This window comes from Lagopus muta, chromosome 7 (genome assembly GCF_023343835.1).
Source record: "Lagopus muta isolate bLagMut1 chromosome 7, bLagMut1 primary, whole genome shotgun sequence".
Taxonomy (NCBI): domain Eukaryota; kingdom Metazoa; phylum Chordata; class Aves; order Galliformes; family Phasianidae; genus Lagopus; species Lagopus muta.
The window spans coordinates 36420441-36437524 of NC_064439.1; the positions used below are offsets into that span (position 1 = coordinate 36420441).

At 38.6% G+C, this 17084-nt stretch overlaps 1 protein-coding gene across 4 annotated transcripts in view; it reads left to right on the forward strand.

The window, feature by feature from the left end:
* The window catches only part of LOC125696500 (ubiquitin-conjugating enzyme E2 E2), a 205665-nt gene that overhangs the window by 159484 nt on the left and 29097 nt on the right, over positions 1-17084 (forward strand). For all 4 annotated transcript variants that reach the window (XM_048952263.1, XM_048952265.1, XM_048952266.1 and 1 more), the window contains one exon: positions 9143-9275. In XM_048952263.1, the coding sequence (XP_048808220.1) occupies positions 9143-9275 (133 nt within the window). The remainder of the gene's footprint in view (positions 1-9142; positions 9276-17084) is intronic.

A 17084-nucleotide genomic window follows, 5' to 3' on the forward strand; every position in this document is an offset into this window, starting at 1 on the left:
GATATACTGCTGCTTTGCCATTCATTTTGTAAATGTTGTAAAATGCCGTGATATTCATGATACAGTTACTAGTTCTAATGTAACGTAAAACTGAGGATGAATGATAGAGTTGCATTGTTTTCCCTCACTTCTTCTACTTGCTCTTGATCCCCACTATGTGCAGAGGAGTTGTGGACTGATGGTGTGAACTAGTAGAGCTAGTAGGCACTGCTGCATGTCAGTGCACTCACTTTAGCTTGCAGTCTTCCACCCCAGAAGCTGCAAACCCAACTCAGTTCTTGACATGAGGGCTCACCATTAGGGAAGGAAAAAAGGAAATCCCTCAGTTCCTCATAAGAAAGTGAAGGACACTTTAGAAGAAGTTCAGCAGATTCATCCATCACAAAAAAAAAAAAAAAAAAACAAAACCCAAAACATTGCATGTGTGAGCTTTTTTTCATTTTTCATAATTTCCAACGAAGAGTGGGAGTTCAGGATCATTTTTATATAAATGATCAAATCAACAAATCAAATGGATTTCATATCCAAAGCCTTGAATGTACTATACGTATGAATTACGAGTCTTTCTGGACTGTGGGAGATGGGCTGCCTTAGCCCTGTCTACCTCTCCTCCTCTGTGCTGCCTCTAAGGTTTCCACAGAAACTGAAGTGCTGTTCTAAAGAATGCTTTCTTGCACACTGCACATCTTAAATCTTCTGGCTGCTATGGGGTTTCTGTGCTATCTGTCCACACTCAATCACTTCATCCCTTTAAATTAGATTTAGAATTTATGAATATAATGCCTGATGGTGCCACCGCACTGCTTTGTGACATGTTTGCTGTTTAACTTGGTAAAAATAGAATGCAAAACTACAGCTGGTGTGGGTAAGGGGAAATGTTGTGAAATTAAAAACTGGTTACAATTTGGAAAATAAATTATCATACTGGGAAAGAAAAGAAAACCTCAGGGAAAAGCAAATTGGGAGCTACAAGGAAATAATATCACCTGGCAAGCTGCAAGATTGGAGGTCATGTTAAAAGGTCCCAGGAATGTCTTTTCATTTATTTGTAGTGGTTTTCATTCCTGGTTACTTGTTTTCCTCTTTAGCTAAAATATGGCTACAAGCCACTCCTGATATAATTTACTGTAGAGGCAAATCAGGTCAATAAATATTTTATTTAAACTATACTGTTCATTTCTGTTGGTATAAAGGATCCGGAACTGTAGTTAGTGATGTTACTTTGAAAGGAATAAGAGAAAACATGGCAAAAGGGAATTGAACCCGTAGATGTGTCATGGGAGGCAAATCATTGTTTCCGATGCTGAACAAGGAAAGCCTTCTGTGAAAGGTTTCATGAAAATTTTGTTCAGCTGAACAAAGTGGAGAATACTTAACAAAATTGCCATTTTTAAAATCTCATTGTGAATACTCAGCATGCTGTGATCATACACTGTGTAATGGTGTTTGCAATGAATAAATTGCTGTAGATACTGTAATATAAATAACTGCTTTGTGCATTAAGAAGCAGTTCTCTCTATGATGGTGTCTGTCTCAGGAACGCTCTGAAGACAGGGCTTTAGAGGATAACAACACTGCAGTACTCTTGGAATAATACCAGTCTGCAAAAGTGCTGGGATGCCTTTAATACTTTTCAGTGTTATTACTTAGTAGCGAATAATAAAGTGACATTTGCTTTGTTCTTAATCTACTTGTTATTTTTACTGTGGCCAAAACTTATGAATTTTAAACACAACACAGCTCCAGCAGGAGGGAACCTGTGTTTCAGGTTCCCTTAATAATTTTTAATGACTCCAGAGGCAGGCAAGCAGAAAAGTTTAATCACAAAAAAAAAAAAAAGCCCTGCTTCATACTGACTTCAGGCACACTGAGCCGATGTGCCGCAGGTTTCTTGCAAGAAAGAAAGTGGCTGGAAGCCCCAGAGTTAAACTGAGAATTGCTTTTGGTGATAAATGTACCGCTAAGAAACAGCCTGCTAAAGCTAGAGGAGGCTAACAGTGAGACAGTGCCATATTGTACAGAATTCAATTGCTCTCAGTAACTATATGAAATAATATCTAGCATTACCCAGTAATATATTGCTGCACCTTTGACAGCTCATTGGGATCTGTTGTCTTAGGTGTCCTTCCAGACACATTTACCACGAACACATTGGTTCCAAAGTGTAGATGGAAATGTTAACTGACTTCAATAAAAAGCATTTGATGAAATCAGGATATAACCATTTTGAAGGGATTGTAGCATGAGTTAGAAAAATATCTTAATATCCTCCTTCTCTTAATGCTTGCCTCAAAGTAATATTTTTTCTTCTAAGTTTCTTATGGAAAAATGGTTTTAATCACAAAACTGGAAGAACAGGGAGAGGATCTGAGCCAGGTTTTCAGTGAATTACAGTGAATTTTCTCACTGTTGTGGAAGCTGAGTGGTAAGAGTGATTTATCTAAAATCTCTTCCTGCTAAAGCCTTTCTGAGTGACTAGTGGCCCAGTTGCTTCACCTTCAGTTTCCATTATGAATAAATAAGTCTCATGAAAGATGTATACCCCAAAATGGTGCTTACCTTATCTAATTATTTTGATATACCAACATACCAGTTGGTATATCAGTAGTATGGCAGGTTGACCAAATAGTGGATATAGCATAGACCCAAGCTTCAGTGTTATACGTGTACTGCTCCAAAAATAATACTTCCTCTTTTATTATGTTGGCCACAATGTTGAAGGTGGATTTTGGCTGTATGAAGGAGAGGTTGAACCCTCCCAGCAACATTCTGTTACATTCTGTTGCTACATGACAGATGGCAGCAGAGGCACAGTCTGCATGTGTATGAAGCGAAGGTGTGTAACTGAATTCCTCCATGCAGAAAACACGGCACCCAGTGACATTCATCGATGCTTGGTGAATGTTTATGGAGACCAAATAGTGGATGAGAGCACAGTGAGGCTGGTGGTGTATTTCAGCAGTGGCATGAAACAAGCCACATTCTGGATGGCCATGTGTAGCTGTCACTTCTCAAAAGGGAGTGTCTCTATCAACTCATCCACACACTTGGCTAATGGTGGTGGCTATATATGAAAAATAGTACTTTGTAGCTGACAATTTACTCTTTCATAGTGTTATCGTACTTTTTGTTGTAGTTTCCATGGAAATAAATAGGAGGCGTTACTTTTGTAGTGACCTATATAGATTATGGAAAAACAAGCTTTTGCACTACAGATGAGATCTAGTAAAATGAAGTCATACATTCTAAAGGTACAAATCTGGGAAAGGTTTGTGTCATGATGAGGGTTTAGGTCATGAATGCTACAGCCAAAGTTCATTGCTTCTCTCTAGTAATGAAGGGGCTTATTTCTTTAATTGTTCTTTGATTTTAGGAGACTAGCCTACTAATTTTATTCATAGCAGAGATGTTATTAACCATACAGCTGTGCCCACTGCCACAGGCAGTCTCAGAGCTCACTGCTTATCTCTTTGTTTTTGTTTTGTAGAAATGTATTCCCTTGGATGCTGTGGCAACTGTTTATTGTATACATTTATAAAAGTACCTACTGATATCACTGGAGCATTTAGGTAGGCGGCTGTGACTCCTTTCCCTTCCCTACCCCACTGTTACTGCAGCACCCGCTCTGCTTGCTCTTCATTTTGTATGTCTCAGAAGAAAGGCAATGGAGAAAGAGTAGAACAAAAAGAGTAACTGCTTTACTGAAATAAAATTCCCCTGCACCTTTCCAATTCCCTCCTTTCTAGAGAGACAAAAAAATAGCAAAAATGCATAAGAGAAAAAAAGGAGTGCTTATGGCGAAGGAGATCTGCATGAATCTGAAAGGAAGAAACATCTTCCATGAAGAAATTTCTTATCATGCAGCAAGCAGGGAGAGGCAGCACACTCAAAGAGAAACTAGAAAATACAGGAAGAATTGTCAGTAATGAGGGAAGAGGAGGGGATGAAAACCTGAGTGGGAGTGGAAAATGGAGAGAAGAGGAAACTGGGAAGAGAGTAGATGACTGGTGCTACTGACACTGCCTAAGAGACAGCAGTGGGAAAGGAGGGCTGAGGACAACAGCTGCTTGTAAGGGCATGATGCCAGCACTTCTCAACTCTATTGTTTTTGCATCTTGTTGCATAGGCCTGGGTTGGGTGTGCCCATGGGTCAGGTATTGATGGCTTCAGTATGCCTTCTGCTGATTTACTTCTTCCTAGGTTATCCAGCAGCCACAGAGCCCCACTGCTAATCACTTGGCCCAGGGACAGTCCTGCTTTGTGGTGCAGACCAAAGAAATGCTTTTGCTTAGCACAGCATTCAAAACAGAGCAGGATTACGTACTGGGATTGTTTTAATGAGGCTTCATCTGAGTTTCTCAGGAGATGTATCTTCACTGAGAGCTGAATCTGCAGTCTTCTGTTTTGTCACATTCATCCTCTTTTCCCACCAGCTGCACTCTTAAATTATTTTGCCAATCTCCCAATACTTTAGTATCCACTTTGCCCTCAGGCCAAGTGGCTTCTCAGAAGCATTCACTGAGGCTGCTAGAGGCAGAATCAATTCTAGCATGACTTTAGATGTGCATGAAACAGGACTGCAAGAAATTGTGCTGTATGTCTTGCAAGGGGAAATGATTGTGTGGTGAGCTATCTACAGAGGGAAATTGCTTAAACAGTAAACATTACATAGGGCCTTCTGCTGCTGCCATATGTTACCAAAGATAGTTAGAGGGTCTGTGTACACCACAGACTGCACTTCATGCAGGGGAACCACAGTTCTGAGGTTTCTTTCTATGTGCTGATGCAGTTCACATTAGACAAAGATGAATTACCATAGAGAATATCAAAGAATATAAGTTAGCATGGACAAAGTTAGTGCAACAGACTGGTTCCACCCTATTCTAAAGGAAGAAGATAAAAATGAACTTAACCTCAGCCAGTCAGGAAGAACATTTCCAGTTCTTTCTGAGTACTGAGGAATGGGAAGGATTCTCAGCCATCCTGCTTTCCTGTTTTATTTGGCCTGATTGTCTCCCTTCACACACCATTCACACATCAGAAGTAGGAAGCCAACTGAAGTTACTTCTTTTTCTTGTGCTACAGGCTTGCCTTGCCCTTGTGCTAAAGAGTGCAGCTACAATGTAAAAGTAGATTCCCACAAGATTAGAGACAAAGAGTGCAAAGGAAGACACTGGATTGGTCCTCATTTTCCACTTCACCAGAAACAAAGCATGAGGTTATGCTACCTCATTATAGACACCGGGGAGGCATGTGATCCCTAGTCAAGAAACTTAACTTAGATTAGAAAATAATAACATTATTTTGACTAACTTATTCCATATGGCTACTTGATAAACATGTGGGATACCATTATTTCTTTGACCTTCTGTATTTTCACTGCTTTGAATTATATTCTGGCAGTGGAAAATCACCTCTGATAAAACTAAAAGTCAACGGTACTTTTCTAACTTCTCCAGATAAGTTTTCATCTGGAATGTCTCATACAAGCTGTTGCTTACACACAGCCCTTCAACATCATTTTAGGATGAGTATTTTAGTATGTTCTAAATGCAGGGAAAGCCTGGGATTTTTGATTCATTGTACTGGACAAGCAGTTTTTAGCTGCACTACTTTCAAGTGACTGCCTGCCTAAAACATCTTGAGGGAATGGAAAACACTCAGCACATTAAGTGTATTTAAAGCAAAATGAATTCAGTTATAGCAGCATTTAAAGTATTTTGCAACTAACTGCAATTGAGTGCATACATTTCATTTGCAAGTACATACGTTGGAAGTAGAGACAGAATGGATGGATACAGGCAGAGGCGAAGGAAAGTGGAGTACAAAGGAAATGATTTTATTGACTTCTTTCTCCTGAATATCATACACCCATGCTGCTGCCAAAAGGGGCTCCACATCCAGCCACCTCAGCTCCAGGCATGTGGAACAGGCTTTGCTCTGTGGGAAATTATGGCAGAGGGGAGCTGCCTTTTGATAAGCCTTGGTAACTTAAAGCCTCAAGGGCCTTCCTGCCCAGCTGCACCCCTTCAGCCCTCTGCCGCTAGGAGATAACACAGGAAGCACTGGGAGTACCATCTCCATTGATTCTGCACCAGGTTGGCAGCACCAGCTCTTACATGCCTTGTCTGGGATCGGCTCAGTTCAAGGCAGTTAGTTTGCCCTTTGCTGAGCAGGTGTACATCCGAATCTGTCCTTCCAAAGATGACAGGACTCCAGGAACTGAGATGTTTAGTTTACTTTCTTTGAGATCTGTGGTTCAGTTGCCAGTAACACTAATAGAGTCGGAATATAAATCACAGTGAATGTAAACCATTTGGGTTTCAGTGTGCTGGGCAAATATCCATGTAGAAAGAAGGGCAATTAAATCCTCTTGCATTATAAACCTTACAGAATCAGGCTCTGGCTGAGGTCTTGCACATATGGGAATTTTCTCTGGTGAAGTCTGATGAGTCGTAGTGCTTGTTGCCAATAATGTGCATAAATAAAAGGCTTAACAATTAGAAGAGAAAGGAAACAAAGATAATACACCTGTCAAACTTGTTGTATTATTAATGTGCAAGGGAAAAAACGTTATGCTTGTGCATGCTGTTGCCCTCAGTACCAGCTGTTGACTGTGCACATGAATCCGTATTTTACATGAGCTGAATGGCCTTGCTGCCAGCAAGCCCTCCAACAGGCAACATTGATAACAGCAATCTACCCACACTCTATACAATTCCAGCTATTCTTCGAATTAATAAAAATGCTTAATAAAGCTTCATCTCTCATTTGCAAAGAAAACCTTCAATTAATGTTAATCAGCATCCTCAGAATGTGATCAGGCTGGGTTTGTAGCTGGATGCACCGAAACAGTTCAACTGGCAGATGGAGCATTTTCCAACTATTTTAATTAATGAATGCTCATTTCAAATGTTAATGCAATTAAATAAATAGGCAAAACAAATAAAAATAATATACATTATGAAACTGCCACTATCAGAGGAAGTTTTGAACAAAAAAGTGAGCCTTGCTTAAACCCAAGAAAAGCCCAGCCATCCTCTCTGCTGGCTATGTAAGCTCTAATAAAGACAGGGCTTGCTGTTGTTGCTTGCTTTTTTCAACTGTTTCTCAGGGATTGATATTTATATCACTTCCATTTTAACCTGCTGGCATCAACTGAGTCATTTCTTCTCCAAGCATTAGAACATTTTTCTGCAGAAAAAGAGAAAGGATTTTCTTCACGTGTTAGAGACTTGTTTCATGTAAGATTTAGGCTGCCCCTGCTTCTTACCTCTTTCTATTTGAACTAATTGCCTGATTATTTTTTTTTTTAAGGCTTTACTTTCTGTGAACTTTGTATATCATAGCACTGATGTAGTCCCACATTCGTTTGGGTTTATAAAGAGTTCAATTAGCCCCTTAATGCCTAGTTCAGTCACAATTAAACCTTCCCTGTTGACTCGGCATTGGTCTTTCCAAAGGCAGTGGAGGTGTTTTTAATTATTCATTTTCTGGTCTGTTTCTTAGAGCAGTCTCAGCTGTGCTTTATTATTCAAAGGTTAATGCAAACTGAGAACTGGGTAAATTAAATTTGTTTGGCAGCTAGCAACTTGATGTATTGCAGACACTGTGAAATGTGGATGGGTGGGTGGATGGATGGATGGATGGATGGATGGCAAACAGTCAACACTTTGCTACTGTGACATTTTAAAAGCCAGATTTTATCTTTAAAACAATTGTTAGTCGTGTTACTATGGCTGATAGCTAATTAATGTTCCATAATGTTATATTCTCTGTAACCCATTTTTGTTAAGAAAGCACATAGTTTAGAAAGCCAAGAAGCATTAACAGCTATTAGAGAAAATTGATGTAGGTACCATGACTAATGAACTATGCCACACTAAGACACTGCATTGTATGAAGGGAATCATGCAGTCAGAAGTTTTAATGAAGGGAGCCCAAGGAATTTCAGGTGAAAGAGGGTTTTATTAACTTTCAGCGAACAAAATGAATAGTTGAGTAGTGAACATGACATGATGTCGTATAATAATTGTATGCCTTGGGTACATTGTGAGGCATGGAGCATAGCCAAGAGCTTTCATCTGTTCTGTGCGCAGGGTTATTTCACTAACCCTTGCATACTGTAGAAATCTTTATTGCAAATATAACACGAATAGTTTCACAAGAAATGCCTTAAGACAATACCACGTCACTTATTTAAAAAATCTACCAACGCTGCATTCCTTTGAAAAATATTGATCAGATATTCAGAAGTTCCCATCCCAACTGATCCTAATTAAAATTCATGTCCTGTTTCAAGGACTTGTATCAGCAGGCTGTGAACTAAAAAGAAGTCTTCATATATCTTAAGAGGCCACTCTGGGTAAAATACATCTTTCTGTGGATAAGCATTATGTTGTATGAAAAAAGGCTATATAAGCTTTTGGAATAGAAATGCTCAAAAAATTTATTAGTTTTTAATTTGCTTTTTTTCCAAGCATTGAATGTGTAGATAAGATTTTAAATATTGTTTCAGTACAGTGTTTTTAAGTGAGAACTTTGAATTAACTTAATCCAACAGTTGAACCTGCTTCTTGTTTATGGCTTAAAAATTGCCATCTAAAGCAGCTTTCTGTACTAGTGACAGGAGTCCTTAGGATAGTAACTTAGAAAGTGCAGCTGCAAGGTCATTTGTACCACGCTGTCATTAGTACAGTATGTGCTGTATAATAATGTGTGTAATTACACTGCTACTGATGAGGTAGGTGGATGAGAAGGTGGATGAAAATAGGATGGCTTGTGAGGCAAGACGGTGACAAGGCATCTCAGCAAAGTCTCTGTATCCTTGTACAGTAAATACTTCACATCTGCCCAGTAGAATATTTGAGATAAGACCGCCAGGAATTTTTCTGTGCTTATTTGAATAATTTATAATGTGATTTTAATACTTCTTCTTGGCTGAATATATTGCTTCACTGACAGAGCTCAGGACACCAGTAAGATGTGTCATGCAGGACTAACTAATCAACTACAGTACTCAATTTTCAACCCAAAGCATTGCTGCAAATCCAGCACTACTACTAATAGAGTGTAACTGATGCAGTATTTTCTTAATTGTATGTGGTTATTATGTTATATTTTTTTTTGTTTTCTATTTTAGTGCTGGACCCAAAGGAGACAACATTTATGAATGGAGGTCAACTATACTGGGACCTCCAGGGTCAGTATATGAAGGTGGAGTTTTCTTCCTTGACATTACCTTTTCACCGGACTATCCCTTTAAACCACCTAAGGTTAGTAGGAGGATATTAAAAGTCTGATAGGAATCCTCTCCTTGTGATATTTCTAACATCTATGTTGGTATACTGTTGTAGGATGAAATATAAAACTCTCAAGGCAATAATGAATATTTAAACAGAGTATTTTGATGGAAAGAATTTAAATGATTGCCTAAAACTTGCTTGCATGTCTCTGGTACAGTTGGATAGATATGGATTGATTTAGCAAATGGTTGTATAATTTCCAGCAGTTATTTGTTTAATTTGGATTTGTTTCGACTATGAAGGTAATTATATTTGAGTTGCATCTTTTGTAAGCAGCTGAAGAATCTTTCCAGTTGACCCATATCATTCACCATGGGTCTGTGGCAGCCTGACAAAAAATGCACCTTTTGTGCTACCTCATACAAATTACTTCTCCAGATGCAGACTACATTGCAAAGATTTAATTGCTTTGTGTTTATTTTCTGGAAGGCTTTGGAAATACGTCAGCAAAGACAAGAAATTGAATAGAAAGTCAAGAACTAACAGAATTCCTTACAGATTTGTTTTCTAATGCTGTCAGTAATGATGCTAACCACAAAATGTAAAGCTCTTCCAATAATATGAAGCTGGCAGATCATTACCATGACAGAGAAGGCTTAGAATTTCATACAGGAAATATCTAGTGGTTTTGAAGACCAGAGAAACAAAAATGGGATGAAGAGTAGCAGTGTGAAATCTCACTGATACCCAATAGTAATAACTGTTGAGAGAGGATGTCAGAATGGAATATTTTGGTTGATCAAAGGATTATTGCAAACCACCAGCCTAATGCATCTGAAAAAAAAAAGTAATATATTCCTAAGATGCATCATCTGACATTTCCTATAGAGATAAGGAATTGCTGGCATCATATACAAGACACTTGTAAGACTTCATCTGGAAGACTGACTACAATTCCTAACACCCATATTCACTAGCATAAGGAGAAACTTTAAAACTTACCCAGCAAGGCTGTTAATAGAATAAAATAAATTGATGGGCCTGTGTATTATGAAACAAAGTGAAAATAAGTTAATTTTCCACCTTCCAAGTGTGAAAAGTGAGGTTTTGGAACAGGTCCCCATAAGAGTTGTGGAAGCAAAAATGTTTCCCTGTTTTTGACACAGATGTGAAAGGGTTGAGATATCGTGTTTGCCTATAATAGATGAGATTGCAGTGAAAGATAAGTTGATCCCTATTTGGTTGCTGTAGTATATTTAAAGAGGAGCATTTGTAAATAAAATTTTAATGCAGCGATGGTAGTATTTATAGTAGTTTACATTATTATCAGAAAAATGTGTTAAAAAAAGAGTAAGAGGTGTTCAAAATATTTGTCATTCTTCAAACTGCACTTTCCCAATCAATGGCCAAAAGATGGGAGAAAACCACACGCTGTAGCAGATAGAGATGACCTATCTTTATTTCCCATTTCTAGTGTTCCAGTTTAGGGAAACTTTGAGGTCACAGACAAATATTACAGGAGATTGTGCAATGAAGAAAAAAGTTGAAACTTTATAACTGGAGGCTTCTGTCAGTCAATTAAAGCATGGAACGCTGAACTCAGGCAATGCTCTCTTCTCCTTACTTTCCTTCTATTTATTTATTGAGTATATTTGTTTACTGGGTATTGGCATCTCCACTGAATGGATTTCTTGAGCATAAAACAGAACATGAAGCTCTCACAATGATTCAAACCTGATATGTAAATAATCAAATCTGAAAAGCAGGGTGCAGGGTTATATTTTCTCCTTTTTTTTGTTAAATCTGTTGAATTTTAGGCAATGTATACAACAGCATCCTTTTAAAATAAAATGTAATAGTCCAGTTTGCTGTTTCCCCATGAGACAAAGACTTTCTCAGTCCACCCTCAGTTGTGTTTCTCAAGTGTATTATTTTCAGACACTAACAATGCAGCTGTGCATTGCTTATTAATGAAATATCAAGCAAAGTGGTGGTGCTTACTCTGCTTTTTAATACATTTTTTGTCTGTCTTTATCTTGAAGCCAATTGTCATTGTGAAAAATGTGTGCATATAAATCATATGAAAATGTATTGCTTGATAAAGGACAAGATAGCTGATGATGCCATATTGTGTTACTAAAAGGGCAGTATTTATGGTGAGAGAAATTGTTATCTATAAGAAAGTAATGAGTACATGTGCACAGGGGACGACCGTGTCAGATAGAACTAATATTTCACTAGTGTATTTTGTACACGTAGATTCTTATTCTATTTACTTGAGCCACTGTCATAAATAACCCCTATTTTCAATCCCACTGTAAGAAATCTTAAACTGTTGCTACTTCATTACACATTTTTTTCAGGTCTTGTGAAATCAATTCACAGGTTAAACAGTCTGGGTAGTCCCTTGAATAAAGCAGTGTGGAAAGATGACTATGAGAGTCATAAGGTAGCTGCTGCCAGTCAGTATCATTAGGAGATGGTGTCTAAATATGTTCTTGAAACACTTATTTCTAGCTAAAGAAAAGTGCTGGTTCTGTGGAACATAACATAAGGCATCACTGTACAGTGCTATCATGTCACTGTACTGGCAACTTTTTGGCTTCACCATGAGATTTGTGATATTGAGACTCTCTTTAAAATCATTGTACTTAAGGTTACGTAAATAAATAATCTTAGAATTTTTTAAAGTATATCCCACTCTTCACAGCTCAAAAAAGTTTAAAAAAGGAAAAAAGAAAGAAAGAAAACTAGAGAGAAAATACATAACTGTGGAACATGCTGAGAAGGACATAAAATGTATCCCTAACTGTTGGCAAGGTTACCTCCATGTCAGTACATGGCAGAAAGGGATTAATTCATGTTTCTTGCTATGATTGAATTCATACATTCCTCCTGAGATTTCTGTGGGCCACTTTCATCCCTCTTTTACCATGAACTAAGGAAACATTTAAATGAGTGCTGTCAAAACTGATCTACTAAAAATGTGACCACAGAAGACCAGGGAAGAAACAGAAACTGTATTTCCCAGGTGTGATTACTTGACCCAGCTTGAGGTTCCAAAGGCAAATGCCTGTGTCACACAGTTATTGTTATTAAAGGGCCTAATCCAAAGAGTATTAAAATCTGCAGAAAGGTTTCTACAAGCCCTTTTCCAAATCTATTTTGAGATGTCACATACTCTTACCATGCATGTGCATTTTGTAAATGCATGTTGGGAAGTGAAAAATAATTTCTAAATTTAGAAAATAAATTAATATATTGAAAGTAAATTCTGGATAAATGTACTTTATTTTTATTATTATAATTTTTTTTTTAAATGATGTAACCTTTTTTTTATTATTATTATACAAAGGTCTTCATATTTTCTAGAGGATCCAAATTCCTTCCATAAACAGAGTTAATGCTTATTTTGACCACATTGATCAATTCTGCTTCGTATGGGAAAACACGGATTAAAATTAAAAATCTGAGGGCACATTTGCACATGAAGAAAAGATGATTCAACCTGTTTTTTGAGAATGAGGGGAATGTACAAAGTCATTTTCATTTGGTTTTCCAGATAGCTAACCTGCTTTCTTCAGTTTTTTCACCTTTTATCTCTAATCCTTGCACTATGTGCCTTATTTTACGTTCGTGGTTTTGTACATGCAAACATTGCCGCCATCGGGCTTCCCTTCAGTCTTTCCCCTACAGATCAGTTTTCCTTCTATCTGCCTGTGTAGTGATACCTGTTATGTCAGTGTCTTTCTAAAGCTGGACCATAACCACAGTATCAAAATAAGTTTTTCTTTTCAACAAACTAGAAGATACCACGTGGTAGGTCAGAGCATAATTTGCTCTCATGATTTTTATTTTTCCCCTTTGAAGTCAGTCTATTTTAGTCTTTCAGCTTGGTCTCATGCCTTGAAACTGGACTCCCAGCTTTCTGAGCCAAAGTTCAGTGATCCTTCAGCTCTGTTTGCCTTGAGGACTCATGGCATTTTGCTTCAATTTGCCATCCCAGACTAACTTCCATTTCTCTGTGTAACCAGGGAATAAGATTTTTAGAACAACTCATCTGAGAATGGACAAATTAGCTTTGGCTTTCTGGGATGCCTCAACCAATTAAAAATCCTGGCTGGCCTCCACTGCAAGGAAGTTTCAGTAAGTCCATGGAAATGGCTGAGCAAGCCAAGAAGCGGGCAACCTGCAGAACCACCCCATCCTTACAGCAGTGCCCCAAGTCTCACACTGGATTTGCAAAATGTTGAACAATATATACATGATCTCTGCCAAAGGCCAAATGTAGTGAGATTTCAGTCTTGGTCATAAAGTGAAGAGGCTTCACTTCAGCCCCAAAATGAGATGTTTGCCTCCTAGTGCAGCAAGTTCTAGAATCAAGAAAGCTGCAGCCCATTCAGAGCAGCCACGTAAAGAAATGAAGAAAAGTGCTTAGATGGCTTGCCAAAGAAATAACGTTGCATTTCTCCAATGCTTTAATGACCCCTCTGCCCTTTGTGAAAATATCTTTGAGATTTCTTTTTCCTGCTATCTTCCTTTCCTCCCTAATGGATTCAGACAGTTCTCTCCTTGACTTTTACAGAGGAAAGCTCTCTCTTGTTTCATCTCTCCCTCTCCGGGGTTTTGGATGGGATACACAGTTTGCATATGTGGGTGGATGTGTATCTGTGGGTTTATGTAGATCTCTGAAAGTAATGCTTCCCATTTATTTTCATGAAAACTACAACAGATAGAGCTCAATAACACTATTTGATAGAGCAAATTCTCAGCTACAAAACGCTATTTTTACAACATAGTCATCACTATTAGCCATGCATTTTCACCAGCTATGAACAATTATACACACTCATAAAAATCTGCCCCTCTACTGCCATCTGTCACATGGCAACAACATGTAATGGAATATTGTTGGGAAGGTTCAACCTCTACTGCCGTACCACCACCATCTGCCTCCAACATTGGTCAGCAACATAATAAAATAGGAGGGATTACTTTTGGAGCAGACCTCACAAAACAGCAAAATAGAATAACAGAATCATTAAGGTTGGTAAAGACCTCTAATACCATGTAGTTCAGTGCATCAACCCATCACCTTAATGCCCACTGAACCATGTCCGAAGTGCCACATCTACATGATTCTTGAGCACTGCCAGGGAATTCCAGTCTACCACTTCTCTGGGCAGCCTCTCCGCTTTTTCTAAGAAATTTTTTTCCTAAAATGCAGCCTGAACCTCCCCTGGTAGAACTTGAGTTCATTCCCTCTAGTCCTATCACTGCTACCTGGGAGAAGAAGCTGACCCCCGCTTCACTGCAAACTACCTTCAGGCAGCTGTAGACAGTGATCAGATCTCCCTTGAGCCTCCTCTTCTCTAGACTGAACAATCCCAGCTCCTTCAGCCGCTCACCATAAGCCTTGTGCTCTAGTCCCCTCATAGCTTTGTTGCCCTTCTCTGGATACACTCCAGGGCCTCAATATCTTTCTTGTAAGGGGCCCAGAACTGAACACAGTACTCAAGGTGTGGCTTTACCAGCGCTGAATTCAAAAGGATGATCATCTCCCCACTCCTGCTGACAACACTATTTCTGATACAAGCCAGGATGCCTATGGCTTTCTTGGCCACCTGGGCAATCTGCTGGCTCACATTCAGCCAGCTGCCAACTAACACGCACAAAACTTTTTCCTCCATGCAGCTTCCCAGCCACTCTGCTTCAAGCCTGTAGCAGTACACGGGGTTTTTGTGACTGAAGTGCAGGACTTGGCAGTTGTTCAAGCTCATACAATTGGATTTAGCCAATTGTATATAAGTATACAAACTTTTTGACCTGAAGTCTTCTACAGTTTAACGATCATGGCAAATTAATAATGCAATGTTATAGGAGCGAGAATTATTGAAGGAAGGGTGATAATTCTGTCATCCTGCATACTGTCCTTCCAGACCAGGAAATCTTTGCTTAGTCTTTCATACAGGTATTTGCAGAACAGTGAGCACTCCACAAGAGCACACTCCCCACAGGAGTTGTCACTGTAGTGGTGTCTGCATTTACATCAAGAATAACCTCATTAATAACTTCTACACAGATATTTGACTGTGTTCAGTCTATTACAGTGTCAATTCAATTTAGCAGTAGCTGATACAATATGGATATATCTATCATTATCCTAGTACTCTGCTAGCTTTATTTTTTAATTTGAGTGATTTATAAAATCTCTTAATCCCAACTCTACAATTAATCTTGCTAGGGACTTTAATCTCAGTTGACTGAAAAATGGTTCACAGGACTTGAAAGCTGCACTACGCTAAATCACCTCTAAATCAAAATTAAAATAACAGAAAACTCCATTTCCTCCCTGTAAATCTCATATGTCTATCAAATGACTGAAAAATTGTTCTCAGCATTTGAAAGCTTAGCTGTTTTAAATTAACTCTGAGACTGCACGGGAAGTCTTTTCCTTTTGTAAATATAATATACAGTGTGTGTAGAGTCTGATCTTAATGGCAATATTAAACATCTCTTCAGTTTGTTATATGTAATTGCCATATAATTCTAATCTCTAAGCACAAAATATCATTATTTGGAATCCTTCTGCTTTGGTACAATCTTTGTACTAATTTCATAAATTCAGTGTCGTGTACAATGGGCACTTCCTTTTATTCTCAGCTTTACTCTACTTTATCTCACTTAGTGTGTAAGTGATTGGCTGCTAAGGACACTTTTGCCTGCTTGCAAGGGTAGATGAGAAAAAATAAGCATTCCTTGATATTGCTAGCCTAAATTGCTCAAACAAAGCTTACTTGGTAGACCCATACTTTCACTTATGTTTGTTTCCATTAACCCAGTTTACATGTGAGCCTCCCAAACTCACAGTCACCTTAAATTCAGGCTGTCTGATCACCACCGTGTACCATATCTTCAGCTCTGTTGTAGGCAGGGCTTCAGTCTGCTTTCTGTTGCCCTCCCCATGACATGACCAGCCTTTCAATACAACAGTTTCCTGTCACTGTTATCCCTGACACCACGTGCCTCACCACCACTTGCTGGAATGCTCCCTGTATGCCATAGGCTGTGTGTCTGCAGGCAATGCTGCATCTATAGGGCAGTACACAGCATTCAGCTCAGTGTGGGTCAACTCAGGTGGCTCCTTCAGAAACTTCAGTGTGTCCCCAAATGACAGCATCATGAGACATGGAGGGCAGAAACACTTTAGGCAGAAGAAGAGATTCACAACTATATTTTATTACCAATAAATGCAAAAGACATTTGATAGAACAATACCATGTAAATCTCCAAGATTTCCTTTGAATTCAGATATCTGAGAATTCTTCTACTACTTGCCAAGTTGAATTGCCATTTCTTCTAATGAACGGATTTCTCTCCTAAATATATTAATTTATATCACTGGTTTGTACTTACTTGTTTAGTCTTGATGAAAATCACTCTAACCAGCAAAGATCTTCCTTCTCTCTGCCTGTGCTAGGGGGCTTGGAACTTGATGATCCTTGGAGTCTTTTCCAACCCAAGCCATTCTATGATTCTTTCCCTCCCCAAAGCTTAGAAAGTTCATAATTTCTTTCTATTTGCTACAAATGCTCTATATACCAGGTACCTGCAGAGGTATTTTGTGGGGATGTCTTTTACCTCACAGGGATGGTTCGCATTTTGCCTGTCAAACTCACTTTCAAAAGGGGACCTGGGTTGGCTATTGGATACTTTGGGATCTATGTAATTGTGCCACATTGCACACGTTCTCACTACTGCATAAAATCTGCTCATGAGCTGAAAGTACATCTTACATCATTGCTCTTTCTTGTCCTTTTTTATGTGTAGAGATGCATG